This window comes from Drosophila grimshawi, unplaced genomic scaffold (genome assembly GCF_018153295.1).
Source record: "Drosophila grimshawi isolate 15287-2541.00 unplaced genomic scaffold, ASM1815329v1 contig_848, whole genome shotgun sequence".
Lineage (NCBI taxonomy): Eukaryota > Metazoa > Arthropoda > Insecta > Diptera > Drosophilidae > Drosophila > Drosophila grimshawi.
In genome coordinates, this window is record NW_025063692.1 from 1,203,695 (window position 1) to 1,229,621 (window position 25,927).

The 25,927-nt window shown below is 42.7% G+C and overlaps 8 protein-coding genes across 8 annotated transcripts; 5 read left to right on the forward strand and 3 right to left on the reverse strand.

The window, feature by feature from the left end:
• The first annotated feature begins 5 nt into the window (after positions 1 to 5).
• LOC6569278 (double-stranded RNA-specific editase 1) lies at positions 6 to 3,931 on the forward strand. Its single transcript, XM_001995506.3, has 4 exons — positions 6 to 196; positions 2,311 to 2,596; positions 2,954 to 3,534; positions 3,600 to 3,931. The coding sequence occupies exons 1-4, from the start codon at positions 143 to 145 to the stop codon at positions 3,789 to 3,791; spliced, it is 1,113 nt and encodes a 370-aa protein (XP_001995542.2). The 5' UTR covers positions 6 to 142; the 3' UTR covers positions 3,792 to 3,931.
• Positions 3,932 to 4,268: 337 nt separating this feature from the next.
• LOC6569279 (NFU1 iron-sulfur cluster scaffold homolog, mitochondrial) lies at positions 4,269 to 5,423 on the forward strand. Its single transcript, XM_001995507.3, has 3 exons — positions 4,269 to 4,376; positions 4,440 to 4,729; positions 4,784 to 5,423. The coding sequence occupies exons 1-3, from the start codon at positions 4,306 to 4,308 to the stop codon at positions 5,317 to 5,319; spliced, it is 897 nt and encodes a 298-aa protein (XP_001995543.1). The 5' UTR covers positions 4,269 to 4,305; the 3' UTR covers positions 5,320 to 5,423.
• Positions 5,424 to 5,579: 156 nt separating this feature from the next.
• LOC6569280 (exopolyphosphatase PRUNE1) lies at positions 5,580 to 7,344 on the forward strand. Its single transcript, XM_001995508.2, has 2 exons — positions 5,580 to 5,713; positions 5,810 to 7,344. Exons 1-2 carry the CDS (start codon positions 5,666 to 5,668, stop codon positions 6,983 to 6,985), a joined length of 1,224 nt encoding a protein of 407 aa, XP_001995544.1. The 5' UTR covers positions 5,580 to 5,665; the 3' UTR covers positions 6,986 to 7,344.
• Positions 7,345 to 7,949: 605 nt separating this feature from the next.
• LOC6569281 (60S ribosomal export protein NMD3) lies at positions 7,950 to 9,735 on the reverse strand. The gene has a single exon (XM_001995509.2). It carries the CDS (start codon positions 9,625 to 9,627, stop codon positions 8,050 to 8,052), a length of 1,578 nt encoding a protein of 525 aa, XP_001995545.1. The 5' UTR covers positions 9,628 to 9,735; the 3' UTR covers positions 7,950 to 8,049.
• Positions 9,736 to 9,867: 132 nt separating this feature from the next.
• On the forward strand, positions 9,868 to 10,700 carry LOC6569282 (RING-box protein 1A). Its single transcript, XM_001995510.2, has 3 exons — positions 9,868 to 10,100; positions 10,208 to 10,235; positions 10,297 to 10,700. The coding sequence occupies exons 1-3, from the start codon at positions 10,023 to 10,025 to the stop codon at positions 10,515 to 10,517; spliced, it is 327 nt and encodes a 108-aa protein (XP_001995546.1). The 5' UTR covers positions 9,868 to 10,022; the 3' UTR covers positions 10,518 to 10,700.
• Positions 10,701 to 14,457: 3,757 nt separating this feature from the next.
• Positions 14,458 to 19,297, reverse strand: LOC6569283 (histone-lysine N-methyltransferase Suv4-20). The gene is made up of 2 exons (XM_032741281.1): positions 18,790 to 19,297; positions 14,458 to 18,539 (listed from the first exon to the last, which is right to left on the reverse strand). Exons 1-2 carry the CDS (start codon positions 19,048 to 19,050, stop codon positions 14,577 to 14,579), a joined length of 4,224 nt encoding a protein of 1,407 aa, XP_032597172.1. The 5' UTR covers positions 19,051 to 19,297; the 3' UTR covers positions 14,458 to 14,576.
• A 3,505-nt stretch (positions 19,298 to 22,802) lies between these two features.
• Positions 22,803 to 24,705, forward strand: LOC6569212 (tetratricopeptide repeat protein 17). The gene has a single exon (XM_001995512.3). It carries the CDS (start codon positions 22,904 to 22,906, stop codon positions 24,293 to 24,295), a length of 1,392 nt encoding a protein of 463 aa, XP_001995548.1. The 5' UTR covers positions 22,803 to 22,903; the 3' UTR covers positions 24,296 to 24,705.
• Positions 24,706 to 24,742: 37 nt separating this feature from the next.
• LOC6569213 (rhythmically expressed gene 2 protein) lies at positions 24,743 to 25,758 on the reverse strand. The gene has a single exon (XM_001995513.3). It carries the CDS (start codon positions 25,715 to 25,717, stop codon positions 24,959 to 24,961), a length of 759 nt encoding a protein of 252 aa, XP_001995549.1. The 5' UTR covers positions 25,718 to 25,758; the 3' UTR covers positions 24,743 to 24,958.
• Positions 25,759 to 25,927: the final 169 nt, after the last annotated feature.

The window sequence follows — 25,927 nt, forward strand, 5'->3', positions numbered from 1 at the left end:
GATGTAACATCGATAGATCGATGTTACTTCGATAGTACGATGTGTCCGACACTAATTTAATCGTGTTGAAATTCACAAAGCGTTTGTAGGATGTGAAGTCGTGTTTAACAAGTCGTAAATTTGTCGAGCGAAATTTATAAAAATGGATCGCATTCGAATCTTTGCAGGCAAACAGTTTGTTTCGGGAGGTTTTTACGTAAGTGCATACCTTCCACATTTTTCTTATAGTACATATTTGCAAACAGGTACACATACATATGTACATCAACGTACATCATTATTGCAATATATAAGAGCGGTCATTCAATAATTTCATACCATTCTATAGTTCGTGCATATGTGTATGTATGTCTTTTGCAAATGTAATATATTTAGTGCCAGGCTTTTTATGAATGGTGTATACGTTCATACATATGCATACATGTATATATGTATGTATCTACATGTACCTAACTATTCAGTTGTATTTTTGCGTTACATCTCTAACCTCTTGTATGTACATACAAACGTTGGTACAAACACAGAGTGCATATATATATATATATATGTATATGTATATGTATATGTATATGTATATGTATATGTGATTTGATGCATGCGTGTGTGTGTACAGAGTATCTAATCAATACTGGTATACATACATTAGGAAGAGTAAATCGTCACATACAATATGCACATAGAAGCACTTATATTCGCATATATGTCTGTATGTGTAGGTATGTACTAGATTTGCCATTTTGATTCAGTTGTTTTTCAGACAACAGTGTGGCAACACCAGTAGATGCATCATACGTACATGAATACATACACATATGCGGGCATATGCATCATCTTCAATTGTATATCACATTTTTTTGCAATAATAGTAATTCAATTTTTATTTATATAATTTACAGCGCACAAATTGAAAATGTGTGTCTCAAACCAATTGTGATTTTATTTGCAATAGCCCCTAAAAGTTTCCTTAATCGCAAGTGCCAAGCGTTGTCCACACCCCTGCCCACTGTTCGCTGCTGTCCAAGAAGAACATGCACCCCCCCACACACACACACATACATACACCCACACATACATACATACGTAAAACTGGACTGCATTTCGGTGGTGGTGCCCTGGACAATTGAGTTAAACAGCTGGACTTGCGATCCTGGTTACTTTGAGGACTGCTGAAAATCAATTCACCCAAAATTGTAACAAAAATTATTAGTTTAGCGTTAGATAGCAATGATCATTTACTTCACTTGATTACCCAAACGAAAAATCGCTAACTTGAAATGATGAATTGATTTGGCCAAACCAAATTCAGCCTGGTTCGGTGACAGCATAGGTGACCATCCACAGAATCCATGGGGAGTTTTTGTGATTGGCAGCTATGGATGGCGCCCGTTGCCAAACATTTGGTTAGTGTGATTGATTGATCCAATGGTCGGCTCACGGTTACGTTGGAGCAGTGCGTCTGCACGATTCGTTTGGGCACTTTGTGTTGTTGGAGTGGTCATGGCTATTCCTGAACTATGGTTTTTAGTAGAACCGCCGGCACACGTGCTGAGATAAAAGCCTGCGACCACGCCGGTAATAGATCCCTTTGAATGGCATGTAAGACATTTCGAGATTGGTATTACATACTACATATACATAAGCAAAACAGGCGCAACATTTTGTTTGCCTGTGCTCATAGCTTAAGCCAACAATTCAATAATAAACTGGGACGGACCTTCACTGTTTTGCTTTTTTCTTTTCAATATTGTTTACATTTTGTTCTCTGCAATATTTTTCATTTTAAAATTGACACAAAATTTCAGTTCCTTTTTGTTCAAATCTTTTATATCAAGCATAAAAAATCTTTTGTTCGTGTTATGGTTTTAACAAAATTATAGAGATTTCAATACCTAATAATTAATCAATAGTAAAATATGCTTAATTGCGCTATAAAAAAAACGCAATTAAAGAATATAAATGCTAAATACCTCAAAAAAATGTGATTAATTAAAAAGAAAATCTATTCTTTTTTGGTTTATTATTTTTTATAATGACTTGAAACTATTTAAACGCATGCTATATTAAAGAAAGTTTAGTTAACATACATTTTGAACTCAAATAACAGCCCAACAATATTAATTTTAAAATTTAATTTAATAACAAAAAAAGAATAAGACCGATTTTGTTTGCCCATTGGTTAAGAATAATTTTGAATATACTTTCTTAAGGACTTGGCAAATAATTTTTCTTGTTGAAAATAAAAAAGCAAAAAATTTAAGAACAAAATTGTTGCCCCAGGAGCGTATGTTACTAATATTCGACTTTATTTAGAATCCGAATGCAGTTGCGGCTAACCCATCGGTCGTGCCACCGCTTGTTGGCCCATCAGCAGCACCTACTTTAGGATCGCAGCAGCAGGTGGATCACGTTGAGTCGATGAATATTCCAATATTGAGCAAAGACGAGCAAATGGTCGACGCAAAGGCAAATGTGCAGGAGGCAACTGGTACTGTCGTCAAAAATGAAAACGCCTCGGGCTTCTACACCATGATGGAAGCTGATAATGGTGGAAAAATACCGTTCAAAAAAATTTTCCAGAAGCGCAAGAAGTCATCCGGTACGTAGTATGCATCAAAAATTTGTGTGAAAGACTTATTGTGTGTTGTCAACGCGATGGAACGTCGCTTAGATTCAAACTGTCTGCTCTAACGAGCAGACCTTTATTTTATTGGCAATTCTTAAATATACATACATATGTTCCTTTATCTAACGCAGCCGCTTGTCAGGCGACCGCAATATATCTCCTGTCTCCTGCGATCCTCTGGGATCTCTAAGAATAGCGTGACCCTATGGAGGCAAGCCTCAAGTGCCTACCCTTGAGAATGCCGCATGAGTCCGCTATCTGGTTCTTAGAGCGTCGCATGTTCAGTATTTAAAAGAATTAAAGTTAATTTATTTCACTTTTTTTGTACAGAACGGACACGTGGTAAGAAATTGCGCCAGAATCGGCAACTGCGCAAGTCGATGCTACCCAAGAATGCTCTAATGGCCCTGAACGAGGTGAAGGGCATTAACATTAGTGACTTTACAATTAATAGCAATCCGGATGGCGGCTTCACCGCCATAGTCACCGTTAATGCCGCGCAGTACGAGGGCAAAGGACAGTCGAAGATGGCCGCCAAGAATCAGGCTTGCGAGAAGGCTTTGCGCGATTACATAATAGCCAAAATGATGCCACGCTTTAAAAAATTACACACCGATGTGGAGACGGATACCAACGAGGCTGAAAGCACCGATACTCAACCGGAGGATGATGTGCCCATGCTGAATTTGGCCTCGTTTGCCATTTACAAACTTTTCGCCGAATGGGAGCGAGAGGGATTTGTTGTGCCCGAAATGCATCCAACGGTTGCCAGTACATCTGTTCAGCCAGTCGATCCAAATTCACCATCTGCGGCTGCTCCAGTCATTCCAAAGGAGCCAAAGAAGCCGCCCGTACGCACGGAGCTGCCGCCCAACTGGGAGACAATGCATCCAGCCACATTGCTATGCGTTGTAAGTGAACTAATAACTGTAATTAGTGAGACTCCACTAAACATTCCGTTTTGTTCAACTTACAGATGCGTCCCGGGCTCACATACATAGATGATGGCACTGTCGGCAACAAGCCAAATATAATGCAGCGCTTGGGAGTCATTGTAGACGATGAGGAGTTCGTCGCTACCGGACGTTCCAAGAAAATAGCTCGCCGCAATGTGGCTGTAAGTGTTTGCAACACTTTGTTCAACACAAACTTTGTCTACGAGGCATAATATTGCAAATGTCAGCAACTTAATCCTTAATTAGAAGACTACAAACTTGTCAAACACTACGTTACACACACAAGCTTCAGTTGGTTTTAACCTGTAATTATATACATAATTTAATAAAAAGTTATCGATATTATAATCTATATAAAGAAGTACTCTGCGCACAGTCTTAACGGAGTGTAGCGGGTAAATTGGAAAATACAATTTATGTAGATGCTTGGGTGGATTTATTATTATTCAACAGCAACAACAATCACGAACAAAAAGAGATTCAAAAGGATTGGCAATATTTTTGGCATTAAAATCTATGAACATAAAGCAGTTTGGACTGACGGACGGATCAGCATCGATTCAAACAGTGTCGACTTTTGAAAATGGTGCCTAATCACGAATATGAAATACAATCTTAAGCGACAGCTGATTTCTCGTATTCGGACTGTCTGGCAACATTGAACATAACAGCTGATGCATTGTTAGTACATTGTATCGATTACAACAAAAAGATTACATACGCAAAATGTCGAAATTAATTTCTTACGCAGCTAAAAGTCCTTTGCGTAATATACGCCTTGGTGCAACTCAAATAATGTAAGTAACTATTAAGATTTGCTTCGTCATATGAATTTTATGGATTTGTTGTTTTGTTGCCAGCTGTCAGCATGCATCCACAGACTGCATGCACATGGCTGCGTCGGCATCGGCGTCTTCGTCGGCACGTAAAACATATTCAACACTTGCTGTTGATCTTACAAAACAACAGATGCTCCTACGGAAGCCATTGGAAACATTGGCACTACAGATAACGAAGCGCAGCATGTTCATTCAGACGCAGGACACACCGAATCCAGACAGCTTAAAGTTCTTGCCCGGAGTTGAGGTGCTTGGCAAAGGGAATACTTACGACTTTCCCAGTGCCACAGCGGCGCATTGCAGTCCGTTGGGTAAGGCAATTTGTTTGCCAAGATGTATGATTGTCTAACTTCGTCCATTTGCAGCTAAATTATTGTTTCGCGTGGAAGGCGTACGTGCTGTGTTCTTTGGCTCCGATTTCATTACCATATCCAAAGAGGAAAATGGAGAATGGGGTCTGATAAAGCCGGAAGTGTTTGCCGTCATTATGGATTTCTTTGCCAGCGGTTTGCCCATACTACACGAGGCGCGGCCAAATGCAGATACAGAAATTTTGGAGGACGATGATGAGACTGTCATGATGATAAAAGAATTATTGGATACACGCATCCGGCCAACAGTGCAAGAGGATGGCGGCGATATTGTTTTCATTAGTTACGAGAAAGGCGTCGTTAAGTTGAAGATGCAGGGCTCTTGCTCATCGTGCCCCAGTTCTATTGTCACCCTAAAGAATGGTGTGCAGAACATGCTACAATTCTATATACCAGAAGTTGAGTCCGTGGAACAGGTCTTTGATGAGGTGGACAAAGTGGCAAATAGTGAATTTGAGCGTTTCGAAAAAAGCTTAAAGCAAAAAGACTCGGCTAATCCGCCTGTCAGCATTGGTGGTACTCAAAATTAGGCTTGTTATAACTGTGTTTTTCCGATTACATTACGTTACGAAGTTTAGTAAGTTTACAACTATATATGTATGTATATTTGAATAATCTACAGCTTTAAAAATCATGTTGACCGTTATGTTTGTTTGTCTATTGTTATAAATTGTGGAGGGCGGGTGATTGTATTCGCACTATGCGTAACTTGCAGTGTTAGGCAATGACGCTGCCAATTAACTGTTATCGATATATTGTGCTTTTCGGGTTCGGGAATCGATTATTTATTAGTTGACAACTGTAGCTTTCGCATTCCTGAAGTTCGATATTTATTTCATGTAATTTCGAGCTGTACGCGCTGTTTGTGCTTGGGAAATGTGTTTTTTGCGTTTTCTGATGCAAGCGCGTTCAACGCTAAGTCGCGTAAGTGGTAAAACTCTTGTGGCAGCCAACGCGTCGATGTGATTTCCTTTAACATATGTGCATATGCATATGATAAAACCTTCTCCACCCTTATAGTATGTACCCGAGAGGACGACAACTGACAGCGCACGCAAACTACATCTGGTGATTGGGAATGAGTCGTGCGATCTGGACTCGGCAGTGTCCGCCGTCACGCTAGCCTTTATCTACGCTCAGCGACAACAGGAGCACGACTATGTACCGGTGTTGAATATACCACGCATAGATTATCCATTGAAAACGGAGGTGGGGCACATGTTCAACAAGTGTGACATCAATGAGGAAATGCTGCTCTTTCGCGACGATCTGCCCAATCAGTTGGCCAGTGATATTGATGTCATACTAGTTGATCATCATATCAGCCAATTAGCTGCCAATGTTAGCGAAATACTCGACCATCGGCCCTTGGAGCAAAATGCAGTGATGCAGTTGCTGCCCGCACACTGTGTGCGGCAGATTGAGCCCGAGATTGGATCCTGTGCGACTTTAGTCGGCGAACGCTATTTGGCCGAGGAGCAGCCACGCTCCAGTCGCGTAACGCAGCTACTGCATGCGACCATCCTGCTGGACACTATCAATTTTTCGTCAGCAGCAAAACGCTTTTGCCCAAGCGATTTGTTAATGGTTGATCAGCTGGAGCAGATGCAGCAGCATAGCGACGATTCTTCTGAAGAGGGGAATATACGACGGCGTCAGCAGCTCTTCGATGAGCTGGTCACCGCACGCGCCGACATAAGCAAGTTGTCGCTAACGGAAGTGCTGCGCAAGGATATGAAGCAACTACAAACCGAACGCCATACAGTGCCGATAGCTGGTCTGCCAATGCTGGCGCGGGATTTCATAGAAAAGAGCGATGCTGAGCTTGCAATACGTCAGTTTGCTGCCGGCAGCAATCTGCTTGTCATACTGGGAATGCTCGTGCCCCCCCAGACTGGCGGCGGTCAGGTGCAGCGCGACGTGGCGCTCATCTCGCTGACGGGTCAGAGGCAGCTAGTGGAACGCGTGCGCCTGGCACTGCTAGAATCGCAGTCGCCGCCGTTGCAGCTGCATCCACACGAGGTGGAGACGAACTTTTTAGGCGGCTGCTATTTGCGTCAGCATAACGTCCAGGCCACCCGCAAGCATATTCTGCCTATCATCAAGCAGGTGCTGGTCGATCTGGAGGCCTCACATCTCTGTGACTGCGACGATGTCTACTTCTTCAAGGAGAAGCCCAAGTTGGGTCTGTCCTAGACGCCACTGTGTGAGCTTGAGCAAACAATGTCCAACCGCAAGTACAAAGCATGGGACACACACACACATACACTGATATGCAGGTGCTACCCGCTCTGCTTATGTATTAGCATTAGTTCAAGCATTAGTTACAGCCACTGAGATCTAATCAACGCTATTGACAAATCACTTGTCTTTAAAATGGTTCCAATTGCGATGCGAAAGTGCCACAAACCTATCACATTGTTACAACTTGAAGTAATCATTTTCCCAACTGTTATATTTATGTTTAGTTGATTTGCTTTAAATTAGAAACTAATTGGAGTTGCAAGAAAATTAAACAATACTCAGATCTGCTAATGAATCTGAGCTCGAGCCAACGATCCGACTTGTTCAAGAGCCTAAAATCGAAAATTCTCATTTTTGAAACAAAACTTTCGAATTGTGTGTTTGCAAAAATTATGGTGAAAATTCAAATTAAAGTATAGCAAATTACACTGTCAATCAAGATATTAGAATCGCCTTTTTGGAATGCGAGCTTACCAATTTTTTTCAATCCGATATTTCAAAAAAAAAAAAAATTAAAGTCAGTTTTAAATATTGATTTCATATTGTGTACTTCCAATTCCCACCAATCAACCTAACGGCAACTATGATACAGTGCCTGATATATATACGAAGAACTAATAAGATCTGTAAACAGATTTTCCAAATGCAGAACAAGTGTATTCGTATAAAAATGACTTTTCGATCGAGTAGGATCTATATAAAGATGTGAAAAGCAAATTGATAATCAGATCTTTAAAAAATTCTCTGAAGTGATCGAGTTCAACAGAAATAAATGAACTCTTCATCCTTGATAATTCCTAAGGTGTAATCTGTATGAAGTTTCAAAACTTTACTATATAGTATTAGGATAGAAAAGTATTTCCTGAGCAAGAGAGCAAACACTCCTTCTACCAGTCCTCAAAGGCAAGATCAGATATTAAGAGTTAATAATCAGCCAAATCTAATTCACTTTTGTTTTATTCTGCAAATATACATATATGTGTAAATAAACATAAAAGAAATTAAAACTAGAATTTTTACATCTGAGGCTCGGGCTGTTGAGCCGCTTCACCGTCGCCATCAGCATCGCCCATTTCATCGTCGGCACACTCAAGGGTCATATCTTCCAGCATTTCGGCAAGCGTTATCTGTGGAAGATCAGCGCCATCTGGCTGCACGTCGACGGGTATTGTTTTCTTGCTATCACGATAAACGTTGATCTGGCCACGAATTTCAACGTTTTCTTCGATGTCGTCGAGGAACTCGTGATAGTCATATTTGCTGCGCTCATCGGTGGCTTCATCAGCCAAATGCTTTATCTTCCACAGACGCTGATTGAGGCGCGCCTGGCGATCGTAGTGTTTGCGCACGAGTACCACATCCGGGATTAGTTCCGGTGACAACTTATCGAATTCGGCATCATTGATGTTCGCCTCTCCAGTGTTATAGCCCATAACGGAGTCACCCACTTTGAGCAGATGGCCCAAATGGGAGCGTGTGTGTATGGGATTATCGTTGATGCCCAGCTCTGAGGCCCGTACAACCCAAATGTCGCACAGGGCATGCTTAAAGGAGACTGTGCCCTGACCAGGATAGCTCTTACGATCCTTATCGTGTATGATATCAATATCCATGACCACATACTCGACCAGCTGCTTGGGATTGCAGATGGCCTCGAATGGCGCACGAAAATATAACTGTGTGGTGATCTCTGCGATTTGTGCTGTCATCGGATCGATTAGATGAATGCTGCTCGAGACGCGATTCACCAGACAAACGGGTGAAATGTTGCCCAGCTGCTGACGGAGCTTTTTCGTCAAGCAGACAGCGCTATCCTTTGATATGGGCGCAATTTCCACCGACCACGAGTACTTGTAGTTGTAGTTGTTGCTGTGTATATCATGTGAAATGAGGCGCTTCGACGTGGTCACCTTGGCGGGCACCATTGTTTGCAGAAAATCGACCATGCGACGCGCATGATTCTCGCTCACATAGTAGAAATCTAAGCCGCCGTGCTCCGGCTTGATGCCCAGCGTATTCTCATGAGCTTTGTATTTCAGTATAAGCTGCTCCAGGTAGTAGAAGGTCTTTTTGTTTTCGGCACGCTGACGCACCTGTACCAGGCATCTCCAGAAGTCCTTCGCCTCGGTGCGATGGCAATCGTCGCACATCTGATTCTGTACGGTGAACTCCACAATGAAGACCTGCTGCAGCACGGTGCCGCCAGAGATTTCGCCGTGTACGGTCAGTTTGACCTTGATGCGCTTCGAGTGCTGTTCGGTCCAGATGAAGCCCGCATCGACCAATTTCACCTCCTTGAGACCCTTCAGCTTCTTCAGGCAGACAGCGAGTAGCTCTCGGGATTCGAGTGATGCCTGCACCCACTCGTTGGGAGGCTGCAGATACCGTTCACAGTTGCGACAGAAATGCAGCACCGCTTGCTTCGGTATATTCTCCGTAATGTCAACATGATTTCTGAGACAAGTTACACACATATTGGCTGGATTCGGTTGGATCGCAACGCCACATTCACAGCACAATATCATCGCAGCATTTGCACTGTTTCTGCTGTCAGCGCCCAATGGGCTAACGCCGGAATAGTCGACGTCCTCCATCAGTTTGTTGCACGTCCCTCTGTTGCGTAGTATGTTTTGGGCCAAAACGTAAATCACAACAGCAAAATAACAAAACACGTGCAACCGTCCAAATTTCACACTTTTGTGCAATTAGTATGACCGCATGCCTCGATCCCAAAAATACCTAAAATACTCTTCGGCTATAAGTATTTTTGTAGTATTTATTTAGAAATCGGAAAAATAAATACATTTCGCAACACGCCAAAGGACAAAAACGCTAACATCGATTATGAAAAGCATCGATATTAGATCGTTTGGTTATCAATGTGACCGTTGACTCGTTTGTGTTAATGTATCGATGCTGCTATCCATATTCCATCCTATATTGTTTTAACTGTGGAATTAGACGGCTTAATTAACAGCAAACAAGATAAATGGAGGTCGATGAGGAAGAGTTTGAGGTTCCGTCCAGCAGCAGCAAGGGCGAGAAGAAACGTTTCGAAGTCAAAAAGGTAAGAAAAGGTTTATAGCAAATGAAAAAATAAAATGGCGAATTGGCAAAGTCATTGTTAGCGTGTTACTAATTTTCCTTTATGCTCGTATACAATTTTGGCAACAGTGGAATGCGGTGGCGCTCTGGGCCTGGGGTAAGTCTACGCAAAGCCTAGTTATTATGAAAATTATGTATTCACATCGCGCATTTTTCAGATATCGTTGTGGATAACTGCGCTATTTGCCGGAATCATATAATGGACCTGTGCATTGAGTGCCAAGCCAACCAGGCATCGGCTACTAGCGAGGAGTGCACCGTTGCTTGGGGCGTTTGCAATCATGCCTTTCATTTCCATTGCATATCGCGTTGGCTAAAGACGCGCCAGGTGTGCCCACTAGATAATCGTGAATGGGACTTCCAGAAGTATGGCCACTAATGCCAGCAGCGCACAACAAAAAATAAAAAACATGCAAATATCATTGTCTTAGCACTCATTCTGCCGGCGATACAGCCACACACACATAAACACATTAATCCATAGCATAGTATGTCATAGGGTAAAATGCACGACTCTTGAATATGAGGGTCGAAACAAATAAAAACGCGTGTTTTACACCAATCTCCTGCTGCTTGTTATATTTGCTAAAGGAAGGTAATACCTATCAACTTGCAATTTGAAAAAAACTCAAATGCAAAGACAAATCCACCAACAAAAGAAAGACAGCTGCTGATGATGCACGAGCCAAAAACTGCTGTGGTGCATAAGAGCATGCGATTCAGCTTTACAGATTTCTCTGAATCTATAAGAGATATTCCATCGCCTGAACAATAATTAATTAAATGTCTGCATATGCAAAGGCGGCAAGTGTTGAACACATAACCTAACAAATCTGCATTTAAGAGTTAGTTTGATTAAATTAAAACACATTTAATATATAATACTGTTATAAAATAACAGTATGACTATCTGCACATATATATTGAGTGGCTGTGGAATGAGAATAAAAGAAATGATGAAAAAGTAATGTGATTAAAACCTAATTTGTTTAGTTTATTATTTTTATGAATGTTTGCCGCTGCTGCTGTGCAATACAAAAGAATACACTGCATAATTACATATGAATCAGTATATGTGTATGTTCTTATATTAAGAAAACCGTTTAAATAAAATAAATCTAGCTATTGCCGGCGTGCATTGCTTGCCACGCCCAACTTGGATGCCCCCAAGGACCACCTCAGCATGCGAATCCCCCCTATAATGACACCGATTTCTCTGAGGCAAGGATATCATTTGAAGCATATGGAGCACGCCGTACTTTACGCGGGTAATATACTTGTATTTGTAAATATAGTTTGTATAATTGCTAATTAATATGCTATACTTTAAAATATAACTTAGGCGAAAACAAAAAAAAATATTCAAAACTGATTTGTAGGCCAAATACATTTTTGTGTGTGTATGTGTGTACTATGCGTAAAATTAAATTATTAAAAATAAACTAAAATTAGCAACATGAACACTACAAAAAATGTAAGTTTTGCAATGAATAACACAATCCTCTGAATTTTGCATATCGAGTGCTTAAATACATATACAAATGTACGTATGTTTATGTTTGATTTTGTTTCTTACTTTTGGAAATATTAAAATTTTTCTTTTTGTGTGTGGTGAATGCAACAACAAAACGAAAGAAACAATTACAAAATGTGCAATAATATTGTTGTGTTTTTTTTATATACACGCAAGTTATAAAATATATATATACGTGTTTTTTTTTTTCAATTTGCAGCGTTTATTTTAATGTTGATTTCCTGTTTTGCATTTTTATTTTTAAATATATGTACTCCATTTGTTTTAGCTATAATTTGTTATTATTACTAGGGGGGAAAACTGCACCGCGACCTATTTGATCTATTGTGCCCCCTTCTGAGCTTATAGCTCTTCCATCAGCCCAGCTCTTCCATCAGCCCCAACTCCCGCACGAATACGAGGATCTTTGTTGGGTTGAGGTCTTCTATGTCTTTGCACTTCAAAACATGCGCCCCTAGGAGGCTGCTCTTCTTCTAGCTAAGGCGACACACTCTGCCAGGATGTGTATCGAGGATTCCTCCTCTCTCTCACAAAACCTGCACAGGTCTCTACTATATAAACCCAGTTTTGCTAGGTGACTCCTTAGTCTACAGTGTTAGCTATAATTTAAGTAGATTTTATATTTTGTAGCTTTTGTTTGTTTGTATTTACAAGTAATTTGTCGTGAATTTAATTTGGTTTCCTATTCTTGCATAATTCTCTCTTCTTTATTTAAGTATATTCATTAATTATGTATATGTATTGGCTTTGTAAATTGAGTTTGTATTTATTGCTTTGATGCTATTGTGTTTTCAATTGTTTGCTGCTATTGTTGTTGTTTTTGTTGGTTTTGATGTTGTTCTTGTTCTGCAGCTTTGTTGAGCTTACAGATCTGATTTGTTTTTGTTGTATTCCTTCGTTTCATCTTCATATACACATATTATATATAATTGTTATAATATTTATAGATTTAATTTTAGTTGTAAGGCGTCTAAAACCGCTGCTAATTGCGTTTGTGGTTGTGTCTGTCAGTGTCTGTATATGTATGTTGTGTGTTTGTTTATTTAGTTCTGTATGTGTGCATTGCGTTTAGAATATAATTTTTGTCATACGTTTTTATACCCTTGCAGAGGGTATCCGATTTTTTGCCGTGAAGCGCGTAACACAAAAAAGGACAAGTGTCCAGTCCCATATATATCAATAGCCGAGTCGATATAACTATTCAAACTTAGTCCTAAGTCTTAAAGCTATCTTGACGCAACTTGAAACCCATCCGATTTTGTACTGCATACAGTAAATGTCGAAATCGACCGGATCGAATAACTATTTCATATAGTTTCCATAGAAATTATCGAAAGATTGTGAACTAAGATATCCGGATAAATCTCAATAAATGTGAGACTTATTATCCTCGAAAATTAGAAATATCGGACATTTTTAATTATACTTTGATACCGAAGATATCGCCCTTGTAACATGGAACATCTACTGGTCTGCGCCCGCGTCAAAGTGTAAAAATTGGAGTGCTACGTCCAAGAAATCGATAAAATCGATAGTCTTAAATCGATAAAGCCACATATCTTCCACAATTTTAAGGCTGATAGATTGTTGGCGATGTCCTTCAAATATCGTCCAATATCTCCCGTTAAGAGCTAGAGTTGCCAAATTTAGAAGGAAGGTTACTAGGAATTTTCGGCCACACCCACTCCCTTACCCAAAATTTACAAAAGCCTACATCTACCGCAATACTCCGGTCTGCAAGGGTATGTAATCTTCGGCGTGCCTAAGATAGCTGTTCTTCCTTGTTAAATTATGTTTTTCGTTTCTTCTCTTCTTCACTCAGTTTGCGAGAGAGTGATAGAGAACATTTGGAAAATGTTATGATTGTTGCGGTTTTGATTTGCCTCCCTGCTTCAATCAATGAAAATAATATATATTCCTCGATGCTCTTATTTTTGTTGTTTTTGATGCTGATGATGCTGCGCTGCTGCTTCTGACGTTGCTCTTGTTGTTGTTTGTTGTTGGTGCGTCACTTTGTTAACATATTGTTTTGTTCACCATTACATCGTTTAGCGTTTTGTTTCATTTCAACTGTACATGATTTGTATGCGTTTTAATTCTACTCTTAATTTTTTAACTATGAAATTGTTGTTGCTGCTGCTGCCGTTATAATTACAATTATTATAATTGGTATTGTTGTTGTTATTATTATTATTATTCATATTAATCTCATCATCTTGCTCTTTATCATTATTATCATTACCACCACCAACACTTTGTTTAACAATCGCTTTTTTGCTACTTTTATGCTTTAAATATCCATCTGTAATGGCGAAAGAGAGAGAGAGAGAGAGTGAGAGAGAAAAAGAGAGAGAGAGGAGAAAGAAATAGAAAAAATGCAAAAAAAAAAGAAATGTATAATCAAAGATTTGCAAAAATATTTTTTATAGAGTTTGGCTGATCATTGTTGTTTTTTGCTTTTGTTTGTATGTTGTTATCTATTTTATCCTTTTTATCTAGAATTGCCTACTCTGAATTTACATTTACACAACTGTTACTCATATACATATGTATGTGATAGTCCCACACAAGCAAATAGGCGGCACTTAACGCAAAAGAGAGTTGCCAGACTGCTGCTAAGGGATTCAGAGAGTGAGAGTGAGACAGGGACACACCTGCAGACGCGAACTAAAGCAAGGCAAGCAGCAGGAGGCAAGGACAGACGCAGCGCAGTTGTTATGAAGTGTTGTTCTTTTCTTTGTTTTCTTTTTCTTTTCTTTTTCTCTTTTTTTGTTGTTTTTTTTTTTTGTTTTTTGTTTTTTTTTTTTGTTGGCAATGGCAGCAGTGCAGTCAATTTGCATAGAGATCAGTCGTTGGTTATTTGTTGCTATGTTGTAGTTGTTGATGGTGATGATGTGTTGTTTGTTATGGCAGCTGCTGCTGCGGCGAGGTTGACGACGGCAGCTGCTGCTGTTCAGCTACCAGCTTTGTTGTCTGCTGCTGATGATGATGCTGCTGCTGCTGATGATGATTCTGGTGCTGCTGATGCTGTTGTTGTTGCTGTAGACCAGCAAAGCTGGTGGGTGCCACCAGAGCACATGTGCCAAACGTGTGCTTGGTCATAGTCAGAGCTTGTGGCAGAAAGCTGTGCGAGCTGGAACCGCTGCTCGGTCCGCCAGTTGCGCCATTGCTGCTCGTTATTGTTGAGCTGTTGTTGCTACTGTTGCTGTGGCTGCTGTTATTGTTGCTGTTACTGTTGCTGTTGCTACTACTGACAACAGCCTGCGTCAGCTCCGCAGCACGTTTGATGCTGCTGCTGCTGATGCCAAATTTGCACTGCTGCTGCTGCTGTTGTTGGTGCTGCTGTTGTTGTTGTTGCTGCTGCTGATGCTGCTGTTGGTAGTAGGCCATGTTATAGCTGCTGTTGCTGCGGCTGCCGTTCATCTGATAGCAAATTGGAGATTTTGAGCGTGTAAAAAAATTAGTTGTTGAAGTGCAGGCCGATTGAAATGAACTGACGCTGGATGTTGTTGATGTTGGCGAATCGGCTGCGGGCTGTCGAGTTGCTAATGTTGCCATGGATGTTACTGCTGCAGATACTGCTACTGTTGCTGGGTGCGTTGTTGCTGTTGACGTTGATGTTGTTGTCGCTGACTCAACAGGTACATCATCGGCCATAGAAGCCGTGGATGTGGGCGTGCTGTTAAGCGAGGAAGTATTGACAGTCATACTGGTGCCGCTGCCGCTGACGTTGGTGCTGCTGGCGTAGGAAGCATTAAAGGATTCTTCACTTGCACTGATCCCGCTGCAATTGAGCTCATCAATACCGCTGCCGGAAGTTGCTGCTGCTTTTACAGATGGTGTTGCGATTGTTGTTGTTGCTGGTGGAATGTCTATTGTGTGGGACTCGTTACCGAAAATCAGGCGCAGTCTTTTTTTTTGCGGAGTGCCATAGATGCTGTTGCTGCTTATGAGAGGCATTGCTGGTGCTGGCGGCGGGGATGATGTTGCAGTTATTAAGGCGCTGCGTCGACTACGCCGCGTTTTTTCTTTACAGCGCCGCCACTCTGTGGCATCGCTTTCGCTTTCAACTGCAGGTGCTTGCTCCATTTCTACTTGCTCCTCTTCGCGCTCTTCTTCCTCCACTTCTAGCTCCTCGTCGTCCTGTTCTTCATCCTCCTCGTCATCATCATCGTCGTCGTCCTCCTCCTCCTCCCCCTCCTCATCTTCGTCATCATCATCATCGTTGCCATGCTCTGATATGCCCTCCATGCGTAAGATCTCATATTCAATGCCAGTGCTGCTGCTACTACTGCTGGCATTGTGGGAGGCATTGATACCATTTTTGCTGCTTGCACCGCCGCCAGCAGTTGTTACACTGTTGCCGTGCGCACTTGCTCTGTTGCCGCTGTTGGTGCCATTGTGCAGTGCATGTTGACGCTCCTCGCTGAGGCTGGTTCCCAGTTCAAATACTTCATCCAGTATGGGCGAACGCTTCATGCGCAATGTTAGCTTCAGCCGTCGTGCGGGCGTTTTAAGCAGCGGCTCCACAGCGCTGCTGCTTATTTTTGCTAATGCTGCCGCTGTTGTTGCCGTTATTGTTGCTGCTCCTGCTGCTGGCTGCTGTTGTTGTTGTCTCTTGCGTTGCTGCACGTTACCAACGGCTTCGCAATGTATATGCTGTGCAGCTACAAGCGCTGCGGCGCGTCTACTGCGCTTCTGCTTGCCCGGCTGCTCCGCAGCAAAATCGGCTGTTGCAACTGCTGATGGTGCTGCTGCTATTGCTGCTGTTGTTGCTGTTGTTGCCTGACGCTTTGTTGCATGCTCAAAAGTGGACATGAGGTTCTTTCGTGCTGCCGCTGCTGCTGCCGTTGCCTGTAGCTGCTGCTGTTGATGTTGTTGCTGCTGTTGGTCGCCCGCCGAGCAGTAAGACGACGAGGGCGTCGGCGTGCATTGCGCAATGTTTGATAACGTTAACGTTGTTGCTATCGATGCCGTCGTCGCCGTTGCCGTCGCTGCTGCTGTTGGCTCGCTCGGCTTTTGCTTGCGATCACTATATCTACCGCTAACATTATTTCTACAGCTATTACTACTATTTAAATTATTACAATTTGTAATCGTTGTTTTAAAGTTGCTGCTGCTACTGCTGCTGTTAATGTTGTTGTTGCTGTTGTTGCTGCTGCTGTTGTTGAGGGCAGTTATTGTTGCTGTGTTTGTTGCCATTGCTATTGCGGCTGCGCGTCCAGCGCTATTGCGCGTTACACGCTTCTCCATTGACGAAGACGGCGCTGCTGTTGGCATTGCTGTTGCTGCCTCAGCTGCTGCCTCGCTGCACACATAAACCTTGTGGGGTTGCTGCTGCTGGTGCTGTTGTAGCTGCTGCTGAAAATCCGTGTCGCTGCTCTCACTATCCGTTAGATATTTTCCAAGCAGCTGTGTGCTGTCCGAGCCGGTGCTTTCATTCATCTTTTGACGATGCGTTTGGCGCTCGCTTCGTCGAAGGTGTCGCTGTTGCTGGCGTTGTTGCTGCTGCTGTTGTTTTTGCAGCTGTTGTTGTTGTTGCTGCTGCTGTTGGTGCTGCTTATGTTGATGTTGCTGCTGCTGTTGGAGAACTGCTGCAAGAGCTGCCGCTGGCTTGTAGCGTGGAATCAGCACCACTGGCGCTTTGCCGATGGTTGCAACTGTTGCTGGTACTGTTGCAACGGCTGGCGGCGCTGCAACTGTTGCTGGTGCTATTGTGCTGCTGGTGCCATAACTGGCCAGCGGTTCATCAGTGGATGCTGTGGAAATGCTGCTGCTCGTGCTGTTCACACGCATCGATTTGCGCAGCGTGATAACAGCGCGTCCATTACTCAATTCAGCGGCTGCCTGTGGCTTCTGCATGGCCGTCGCTTGACTGGCCTCCACATGTTGCTGCTGCACATGGGTTGCGGCTGCGGCAGCGGCAGCGGCTGCTGATGCTGTTGTGTGTGGCAGGTGTGGGTGAAACTGATGGTGTTGCTGCTGCTGCTGCTGTTGATGGTAGGCCGCATTGGCCATTATCATTTCGGCATCGTATTTGGTCATGCCCTTCTGGCGCAGTGCCTTCATTGTCAACGGCGAGACAACCACAATGGGCACTTTATTCCTGTCCACCAAAGCGACAGCATTCAGCTCCATGCTGCTGCTCTTGGGCCGCACCACAGCTGACGGTTGCGTAGTTAAGCCATTGCTGTTGCTGTTGGCATTGCTGCTGTCGTTGCTGTTGCTATTGGAGGTGCTGTTCGTGCTGTTGGCGCGACTCTTGATCCGATTAATGCGATTGTCTGTCTCGCGCAGTCGATAGCCACCGCCATTGGCGCCGCCGGCAGCGCCCAGGCCGAGACCCAAGCCCAATCCATTGGTCAGGCCTAGTGTCGTTTCGTTTATGTGGTTTGCTGCGTTTTTCCCAGCAAATGCCCCAGTTCCGCGCCGCTCGCACGTCTCGCACTCACAATACCGATTGCTATCCCCAAAGAAATCCTCGCCATAGAAACAGGTTATCTCCTCGCCAACCTCAATGTCTCGCAGCACTTTCACACAGGCCGTGTCACGGCCGGTGGCAAGGAATTTGCAATTGGCGCGACAATCGTGATTAATGTAGGCAGCGGGTCCCAGCCAGAGTTGTGCGCAATTCTTTCGACAGCTATACATCACAGAGAAATCATTTTTGCCCGAATGCAGCAGCGCCGTTTCTTCCGCTTCAGTCAGTTCCGCAATGCACCCAACCAGACATTCGATTTTCTCGTTTTTCGACCAGCGTTTCGTCGAGCTGATCTTGGCGCCCCGCTGCTCCTCCAAAGAATAACGATAGCATGCCTCAATTGCAAAGCCGCTGTCCTTGTCAAAGACACGCAAATATCGCACAATCTAATCAGCATGGATAAAAAGAGTTGCTCTTGTTAGTCGATGAATTTATGATAGAACGCAATCAGCTTAAAGATGTTGATATATTGATAATAAAAACTGCTTGGATATTACTTTTTTCACGAGAAGAATAGCGATCACTGTGTATATTAGCTATTGGAAATCGTTATCGGTTCGGTGTTGTTCTTTTTTGTATTTTTTTCTTCGAAATATCAACATCTTTAGAAGACAAATTTCTTGACTAACTACTTACGTGGTCGTGCAGCCGCTTGGTGGCGATTTTGTTCTTAGTTTTGAGATGGCGGGGAATCCAGGGGCCATCGTATATGCACTGTGTGGCAACATCGTAGTTTTGCGTCTGAATGAAATCATCGACGATCGCCTTCAGCTGCTGGATGCCCACTTTGTGCGGCCTAAAGCGTATGTTCATTTTGTGCGTCTGAAAGCCCAGGTGCGGGTCAAGTATCAGCGATGTGGCTAGATCATCGTTCTCTGAGAGCTCACGCGGCGACATGCCCGTTGATTGCGATAAACGACTAACGGCGCTGCCGTTGCACCCGTTAAGGCTACCAGCAACACTCCCACTCCCAGCCCCACCACCACCAGCTCCACCGCCATGCGATGATGATGAAGATGAAGATGATGAGGAAGATGATGCTGATGCTGTTAATGATGATGCCGGCGTTGATGTGGAGCTGTGGTGTGTCGTGCTCTGCTGCTGCGACTGATAATGATGCTGATGATGATTATGATGATGATGCTGCTGCTGATGATGATGATGTGAGTTGCCGCTGCTGCTGTTTACGTTGTTGTTGTTGCTGCTGCTAAGAGTAGAGTTTTGGATTTTGGTGTTGTTGTTATTATGCGCCATTGACGACGGCAACGTCGTCGTCGTCGCCGCCGCCGCCGTCGTTGAGGATGCGGTTGCAATTGAAGACGTTGCGCTGGTGGAGTTGACGGTGGTGGTGGTGGTGCTGCTGCTGCTGCTATTTGTGTTGGTACTGCCGCTGTTTGTAAATCTGCTGGCAGTCTCACTACGCCGCGTATGATTTGATCCGACAACCATTCTGGATGTGTTTGCAGTCTGTAACACGCAGAGCGAAAAATAAGTACAACATATTTCGATTAGTGATAAGCATCAATGGGTATATAGGGCTTACACCTACATTTTATTAAATTCAATTGTCGTGTCTTTCGCTCTTACTTTCCGGCATTTAATATAAACAAAATTTTCGATTTTGGTTTGTTTTTCAGCATTAACAACAATATTTCCTTGCGGGTATTCTAAATTGGTGTTCAGGTCTGCAACGCCTGTCGCCGACATACATGGCATACATGTCACCGTTTCTTTTACAATATAACTATATAAAGAGGAAATATTTTCTTAATTTTTAACTTTTTAATAAAGCGGAAAACAAATATTTATTTAACTAATTCGAAATGCGAACATAAATTAAGCTGTCGGCAAATTAACTCTGGGGTAAAAGGGTATGTGTATCTTCGGCGATGAATGTAATTTCTTGTTTGAAGATATGGCAACTTGCTTATGTTGGAAGTGAGAGTGAAAAAGACGGAAAGAGTGAAAGTGTATGCTACCGCTTAGCCGCAGTTGACCCCTTATTGTGGTTTGGGATGCATCCACATACAAATTTGGCTTAATGCATGTCATGGTCGTGCACAAGACCAAGTTACAACTGCTTTGCCCTGCTTACAATTTGAAAAAAAAAAATAAAATAAAATAAGACGTTCGTGGTTTTATAATGAAAAACAAAAGAAAAAAACGAGATGGCAACACTTCCAGGCACAGAATATTCGCACACACTCGAATTCACTGAAAAGCTCTCAGAAGCAAAAGTTGTTTCTGCTGACGCCGCTGATAAATGATAAGCGTACACAATTTGTGAGCCAAAGCGATTCAAGCAATGCGACTAACGATGCACAAAGAAAAATAATTAAATACAAAATAAAATAGAGAAAAAAACGATGCCAATCACATATGCAACAGTTTTTGAGTAAGTAATAAATGCAATTGGCACATTCAATTTGATTTGAAAATTATTTTATGGCTTCGCCCTGCTTCATTTTGGGTGGGTGGGTTTGGTAGGAAGAGGAAAAGATGCGAGGTCGATAGACGGCACGCGTTCGCTCTGCCTCTCTCTGTCTCGCTGACCACTCTCTTTGCACTCACTCATACACGTGCAAAGCAAAAAATCAATTAACATGAAGCACATGTGCAATAAAAAAGAGTTATTTACTTTTGTTAAAAAAAAAAAAACTTATTTTTGGGTTAATTTTACACAGCACGCACACTCATACAAACAAACTTACAAAGCCAATAAGCTAAAATTGTACAGCGGCTAGCGGCTTTGTTGTATTGCTGACTGTCTACGGTTTCAATAATTGCAAACATTATATATACATATATATATATTCACACATACATGCGTGTGTATGTGTGGATGTATGTATATACTATATACATATGTATTTTATGGGTGGCCAAAAGCTGCATCAGCTCTCAGCTGTTTTCAAGACGGCCAGACATATGCATTCGAATGAGTGCGAGAGCGAGAGCAACTATGCACTCATGCGCACTACAGACTCCAAATAAATGAGAGTGACCTGCGCAAGGTTGCCACTCTTGAAAATTACTATTCGATAAATTAGCTAACATTTTCTTTTTGTTTATATTTCGAAACTCCACTTAAATGCATAAAAAGTCGCTTTGTTTTACAATTCCCCTTAAGGGAGAGAGAGAAAAAAAAGTTCGACTTGTGGCAGCGCCATACATGCACAAACACACACACACAGACACACACACACATTCAACTAAAAATGTCAACAAAGAAAAAGGCTGCAGGGTTGTCGAATATTTTATAACAAACATCACAAATTTTTGATCGCAAATAGCAAACAGCAATTCCAACATATTCTTGCAGCTTTTTCTTAAGCTAAATTATGAGCTAAATGCGCAACCAAATACAGCCAAATTAAGCGACTTGTGAGCTATAGAAAATACTCGTTTTGGTTTTAATGCGCACATTGCCAACCCTAGGTCCAGGTTTTTTTTTTTCTTTTTTCAGCTTGTTACATGGATCACACGGAAAATGGCGGCGCCTATTACACATATACACATGTAGACATATACATGTATCGACATATGTATGTATGAATACATGTATGTACCTTTAATAATATTCACTGAAGTGATGCTGCTGTTTCTGCTTCTTTCGACCCTAGACGATGCCGCTTTGTCTGTTGCTTCGAAAACTCTTGTTTTTTGTTCAATTCTTCGTCTTTAACGTCGTCCTGCGGCAGAGTCACCAGTGCTTATAGACGGATACGGGGCTTGTGTTCGGTGCGGGGCGGCTTTTTCGAATCCAAATATCACAGTTGTAGCCGTAGTAGGACACCATCCGCAGTTTGGAATTGCTGCTGTAGTTGTCGCCGTCCACTGTGCCAGTTCATTTTTACAGTTTTCTTTCAATGCTCGAACGCCGACGTTCTTTCCCCACCTCTCCTCTCGTTGGAGTCAGACTCTGACAGTAGCTAACGCACGCACACACACAAGCAAGCAAGCAAGCACACACACACACACACGCACGCACATACAACCGCAAAACACTAGCGGACACTCATACATGCATATGCATATGTAGATACATATATTCCTTCGCAACGACGTGCGTGCGTATGTATGCATGTAAGTTGTCTGTGTGTGTGTGCCTTCTTTTTCTGCTACTTTGCATGAGCGCGACGTCTCATATGCGTTCTCATGCTTCTAATTCTTAAGATTCTTCTTCTACGTTAGAAAATATATATTTAAAAAAAATAGCTGTGTTACGGTTGAAGAAAAAAACACGCACGCGAGTTACGAATATTTTTAATGTACTTTTCCGCGTTACAGTTCTCCGCGATTCCGTTTTTTCGCATTTTATGTAGCGATTTGTGTGACCGTCAGTCACAAATGTGAAAATACCATACCGAATGTAAATAAAAATACTGAAATTATTTTATGTTAACATTAATACATGCAATATTACCAATGTGCGAAACATACATTTCGTGCGCTTGCAAAAAATGGATTACAAATGTATTTTTAGAAAAGGTCAAAGCAGTTTAATGGAATAGTTTTGCCAACTTACTCCGTTAACATGCCCATGTTAACAGTGCGGCTTCATGTAGTAGTGAATATCGAATATAAAATACACTAAATATGGCCAAAGTACAAAATAACTGTTGTCGGTGTTTATTTACACATCCGCAAGAAATTGTTTTGAATGTTTACGTTTGCACCTGGTGCAACTGTCGTCAATTAAGTGTATCCAGTCGCCAGACGCGACTTCTCCTTGAATATCAGATGCATAATGCGGCTCTGTCAGTTTTTAGTTGCCGCCTGCTGCATCCACGTGCTGATTGCAAGTAATCATTGGGTGGTAAAGGATGAGCGCATTATACAGAAACTCGACTCGCCGTTTTTTATGCGGGAGCCGCACAACCTGATTGCATTCCTCGAGCAGATCCGCTACAATGAGTACGTGGAGAGCAGCTATTTGGAACTGCTGCGCAAGCGGGAGCAGATCGTCGAGCATTTACGCTTTTCGATGCGATTTGGCGAAGATCTTGCCGAGCAGGCCAAATGCGCCATGGACTACTATTTGCTCGAGAAGCGAATGTCCTACCTGAAAATCACTCCAGATCAGTTGAAGCGCATCAATCTACCGGAGCAGCGAGAACTGCAGCGGACCGCAATCAATACAAAAATCGAACGTGCTTTGGAGCCGATATGCAACAATTACCATGAGCTGAGTGTTGGCCCAGCCACATACGATCATCTGGAGAGTTTTCGACAGGAGGTGCTAGACTCGGCGTATGTGGAGCGCGAGTATGACAGCAACATTGGCACCGCCACTGTCGAGCTGACCCGTCGCTTTGCTTTGGAGGGACTCCAGCGGCAGCCCGATTCGTGGAAGTTTCACACGTTGAGCTCGTACTATTGGCGCATGCGCGGCAATGCGCTCCAGGCGTTGCCTTGTGCCCGTCTGGCTACCATGCTGGCGCCGCCGGAGCACAAGGATATTGCGCTGCTCAGCCTGGGCACAATACTGTTTCGGATGGGCCGGCTGGCCGATGCCGATCTAATACTGAGCGCTGCCGTGGAGCATGCACCGAAAGTGGCCGAAAATCATGTTGTACTCGCGTCGGCATTGGCCATGAAGCACGATTTCAATCGTTCGCAACAGCATTTCGATATGGCGGAGCGTCTGGATCCCAGCACACTGCCACGGACGCAACAGGTGCGCAATTTCATCACTTGTTTGGAGAACCTCACCAAGAAGACGTCCAAGATGTATAGCTATGTGAAGTACATGAAGAACGAGGTGAAGGAGTTCAAGAAACTGAAATATCATATATCTCAGAATCACGAGAGACTTATACAGCAGCAGTTGCCGCTGGGAGCGCGTCGGTTTCTGGACTCCCGGGCCAACAATGATGATCTGCATCGACGCGGACAATACTGCAGTACACGCACCCCCAACGGATCCGATGAGCCAGTGCTCTTCTGTGACTTCTACTCGGACATGCAAATGCGGCTCGAAAGCAAAGATATCGATATCGATGTCCTTGAGCGCGATCTGATGGCAAATACGGAGAGCGTCATCCGACAGGTGTCTACGGAAATACGAAAGCAGTTCAATTTAGAGCAGCTGAAGGCGGCCAAGGCTCAGATGCCGGCAAAGGCCACAAAATCTACGTAAGGATTCATTTGCTACAATTCAAAGGCATTCCTCACATTTCGGTCACAGATTAGCTTTTAAAATGGTTATTAATTTGTACATTACTTAATTTGTAAGATGCAAATATTTTTTTTTGTATGTATATATGCTATATATAAGTAGCTATTGTTAATGCTAGGGTATATATATGTATAACTGTATAGCTTAGGCAGGTAGCATGCCATCCACTCTCTCCACTTGTCGCAAAAGATTAGTTTTTAAAACTTGTGTCGCATTCGTAAACGTTTCACTGGCCATCATTGCCTTTTAAATCTGCCAGGAGTATAGTTTTTCTTCACATTCTTATTTAGTTTGTAATACACACGAAAATTTCCCTGAAATCAACGTATCCAACACAAATATAGTTTACTTTTGCAACAAGATACACTCATCTTACATACATATTCCAAAGATATACTCAAGTATAACAAATGGGATTCGATTTTAATTCCCAAGCGATTGCAGTATACGTAAAATAATCACATTCAAATTTCTGTAAGACGAGGACAACGAAAAAATGCATAATCTTAACAATTAACAATTCATTAATATCTATTAGTGAGATTGACTAACACAAATATTATAAAAGAAATAAAACATATATTCTTATATTCAAATTGATATGCATTTTGCCCGTCAGCACCTTCACCAGGTAATCTTCTGCGTTTCGAGCGCCTGCAGCATTTCGGCTAGACTTGTAAACGAGTGGTTGGCCGCTTCGGGCGCAGATTCTGGTTGAGTGAGCACCAGGAGACTGCTCCAACCGCTATTCCGCGCACCCATATAGTCTATGTCGAACTTGTTGCCAATGTGGAGCGCTTGTGCTGGCGCAATCGGCCGATTGCCTATAGCTGCCTTAAATATGCCGGGATCCGGTTTCATAACACCGGCTTCGTAAGAGCTCAGAATAAAGTCGAATTTGTCGGCCAAGCCCATGGCGCTCAGCACCTGCGGCAGCGACGGATCAAAATTGGATATAACGCCCACACACTTGCCGGCATCTCGGACGCGCTGCACTAAATCCAAGGCGCCGTCGATGTGTGACCAGCAAGCACTAGTTTGGAATATGGCCAACAACTGCTCGGTAATTGTTTGCAGCTTGGTATTGGGTATGCTGGCATCCACACAGTTAAACGTATTCACCACCAGCTGTGACCACCACGATTGCCAGTTCATGTTGGGGGAACAGAGGCCGAAATTCGAATGCTCGTTGCTCATCAATTTGAATTGTTGATGGAAGCATCGCTTCAGTTGAACATTGTCCGTGATAGATACGCCGCATGCCGCTGCCGTTAGAGCATATTGGGCGATGGGATCTTTAAGCCGGAGGAGCGTGTCCGTTACGTCAAAGGTAACGAGCCGAAAGCGCTGTATATTGCGCACAAATTGTGCGGGCAACGACATTACGACACACAACACAGCACAACAGCTCCAATTATAGGTTGTGTATAACAGTCATTTTAAATTTGTGACGTCGTTATTCATATAATATAGACATATTGTATCTTTTGCCTTTTTGTTTCAATTTTTTTCTTTAGTTCTCTATTTTTTCTGTTAGAAAAATTTCGCCTTGCTTGGATTACTTTTAAAATTAAAGTTAAAGTGTTAAGTTTA

What these genes read in the sequence shown, in the direction of transcription:
- LOC6569278 (XM_001995506.3), top strand. Translation starts at nt 143, where the DNA reads ATGGATCGCATTCGAATCTTTGCAGGCAAACAGTTTGTTTCGGGAGGT. An exon ending in TTGTTTCGGGAGGTTTTTAC is followed by an intron (nt 197 to 2,310) that starts GTAAGTGCATAC and finishes GACTTTATTTAG; the next exon opens with AATCCGAATGCAGTTGCGGC. An exon ending in CAGCCACATTGCTATGCGTT is followed by an intron (nt 3,535 to 3,599) that starts GTAAGTGAACTA and finishes TTCAACTTACAG; the next exon opens with ATGCGTCCCGGGCTCACATA.
- LOC6569279 (XM_001995507.3), top strand. Translation starts at nt 4,306, where the DNA reads ATGTCGAAATTAATTTCTTACGCAGCTAAAAGTCCTTTGCGTAATATA. An exon ending in CTTGGTGCAACTCAAATAAT is followed by an intron (nt 4,377 to 4,439) that starts GTAAGTAACTAT and finishes TTTTGTTGCCAG; the next exon opens with CTGTCAGCATGCATCCACAG. An exon ending in GGCGCATTGCAGTCCGTTGG is followed by an intron (nt 4,730 to 4,783) that starts GTAAGGCAATTT and finishes GTCCATTTGCAG; the next exon opens with CTAAATTATTGTTTCGCGTG.
- LOC6569280 (XM_001995508.2), top strand. Translation starts at nt 5,666, where the DNA reads ATGTGTTTTTTGCGTTTTCTGATGCAAGCGCGTTCAACGCTAAGTCGC. An exon ending in CGCGTTCAACGCTAAGTCGC is followed by an intron (nt 5,714 to 5,809) that starts GTAAGTGGTAAA and finishes CCACCCTTATAG; the next exon opens with TATGTACCCGAGAGGACGAC.
- LOC6569281 (XM_001995509.2), bottom strand. Translation starts at nt 9,627, where the DNA reads ATGGAGGACGTCGACTATTCCGGCGTTAGCCCATTGGGCGCTGACAGC.
- LOC6569282 (XM_001995510.2), top strand. Translation starts at nt 10,023, where the DNA reads ATGGAGGTCGATGAGGAAGAGTTTGAGGTTCCGTCCAGCAGCAGCAAG. An exon ending in AACGTTTCGAAGTCAAAAAG is followed by an intron (nt 10,101 to 10,207) that starts GTAAGAAAAGGT and finishes TTTTGGCAACAG; the next exon opens with TGGAATGCGGTGGCGCTCTG. An exon ending in GGTGGCGCTCTGGGCCTGGG is followed by an intron (nt 10,236 to 10,296) that starts GTAAGTCTACGC and finishes CGCATTTTTCAG; the next exon opens with ATATCGTTGTGGATAACTGC.
- LOC6569283 (XM_032741281.1), bottom strand. Translation starts at nt 19,050, where the DNA reads ATGTCGCCGCGTGAGCTCTCAGAGAACGATGATCTAGCCACATCGCTG. An exon ending in CCAAGCGGCTGCACGACCAC is followed by an intron (nt 18,540 to 18,789) that starts GTAAGTAGTTAG and finishes CATGCTGATTAG; the next exon opens with ATTGTGCGATATTTGCGTGT.
- LOC6569212 (XM_001995512.3), top strand. Translation starts at nt 22,904, where the DNA reads ATGCGGCTCTGTCAGTTTTTAGTTGCCGCCTGCTGCATCCACGTGCTG.
- LOC6569213 (XM_001995513.3), bottom strand. Translation starts at nt 25,717, where the DNA reads ATGTCGTTGCCCGCACAATTTGTGCGCAATATACAGCGCTTTCGGCTC.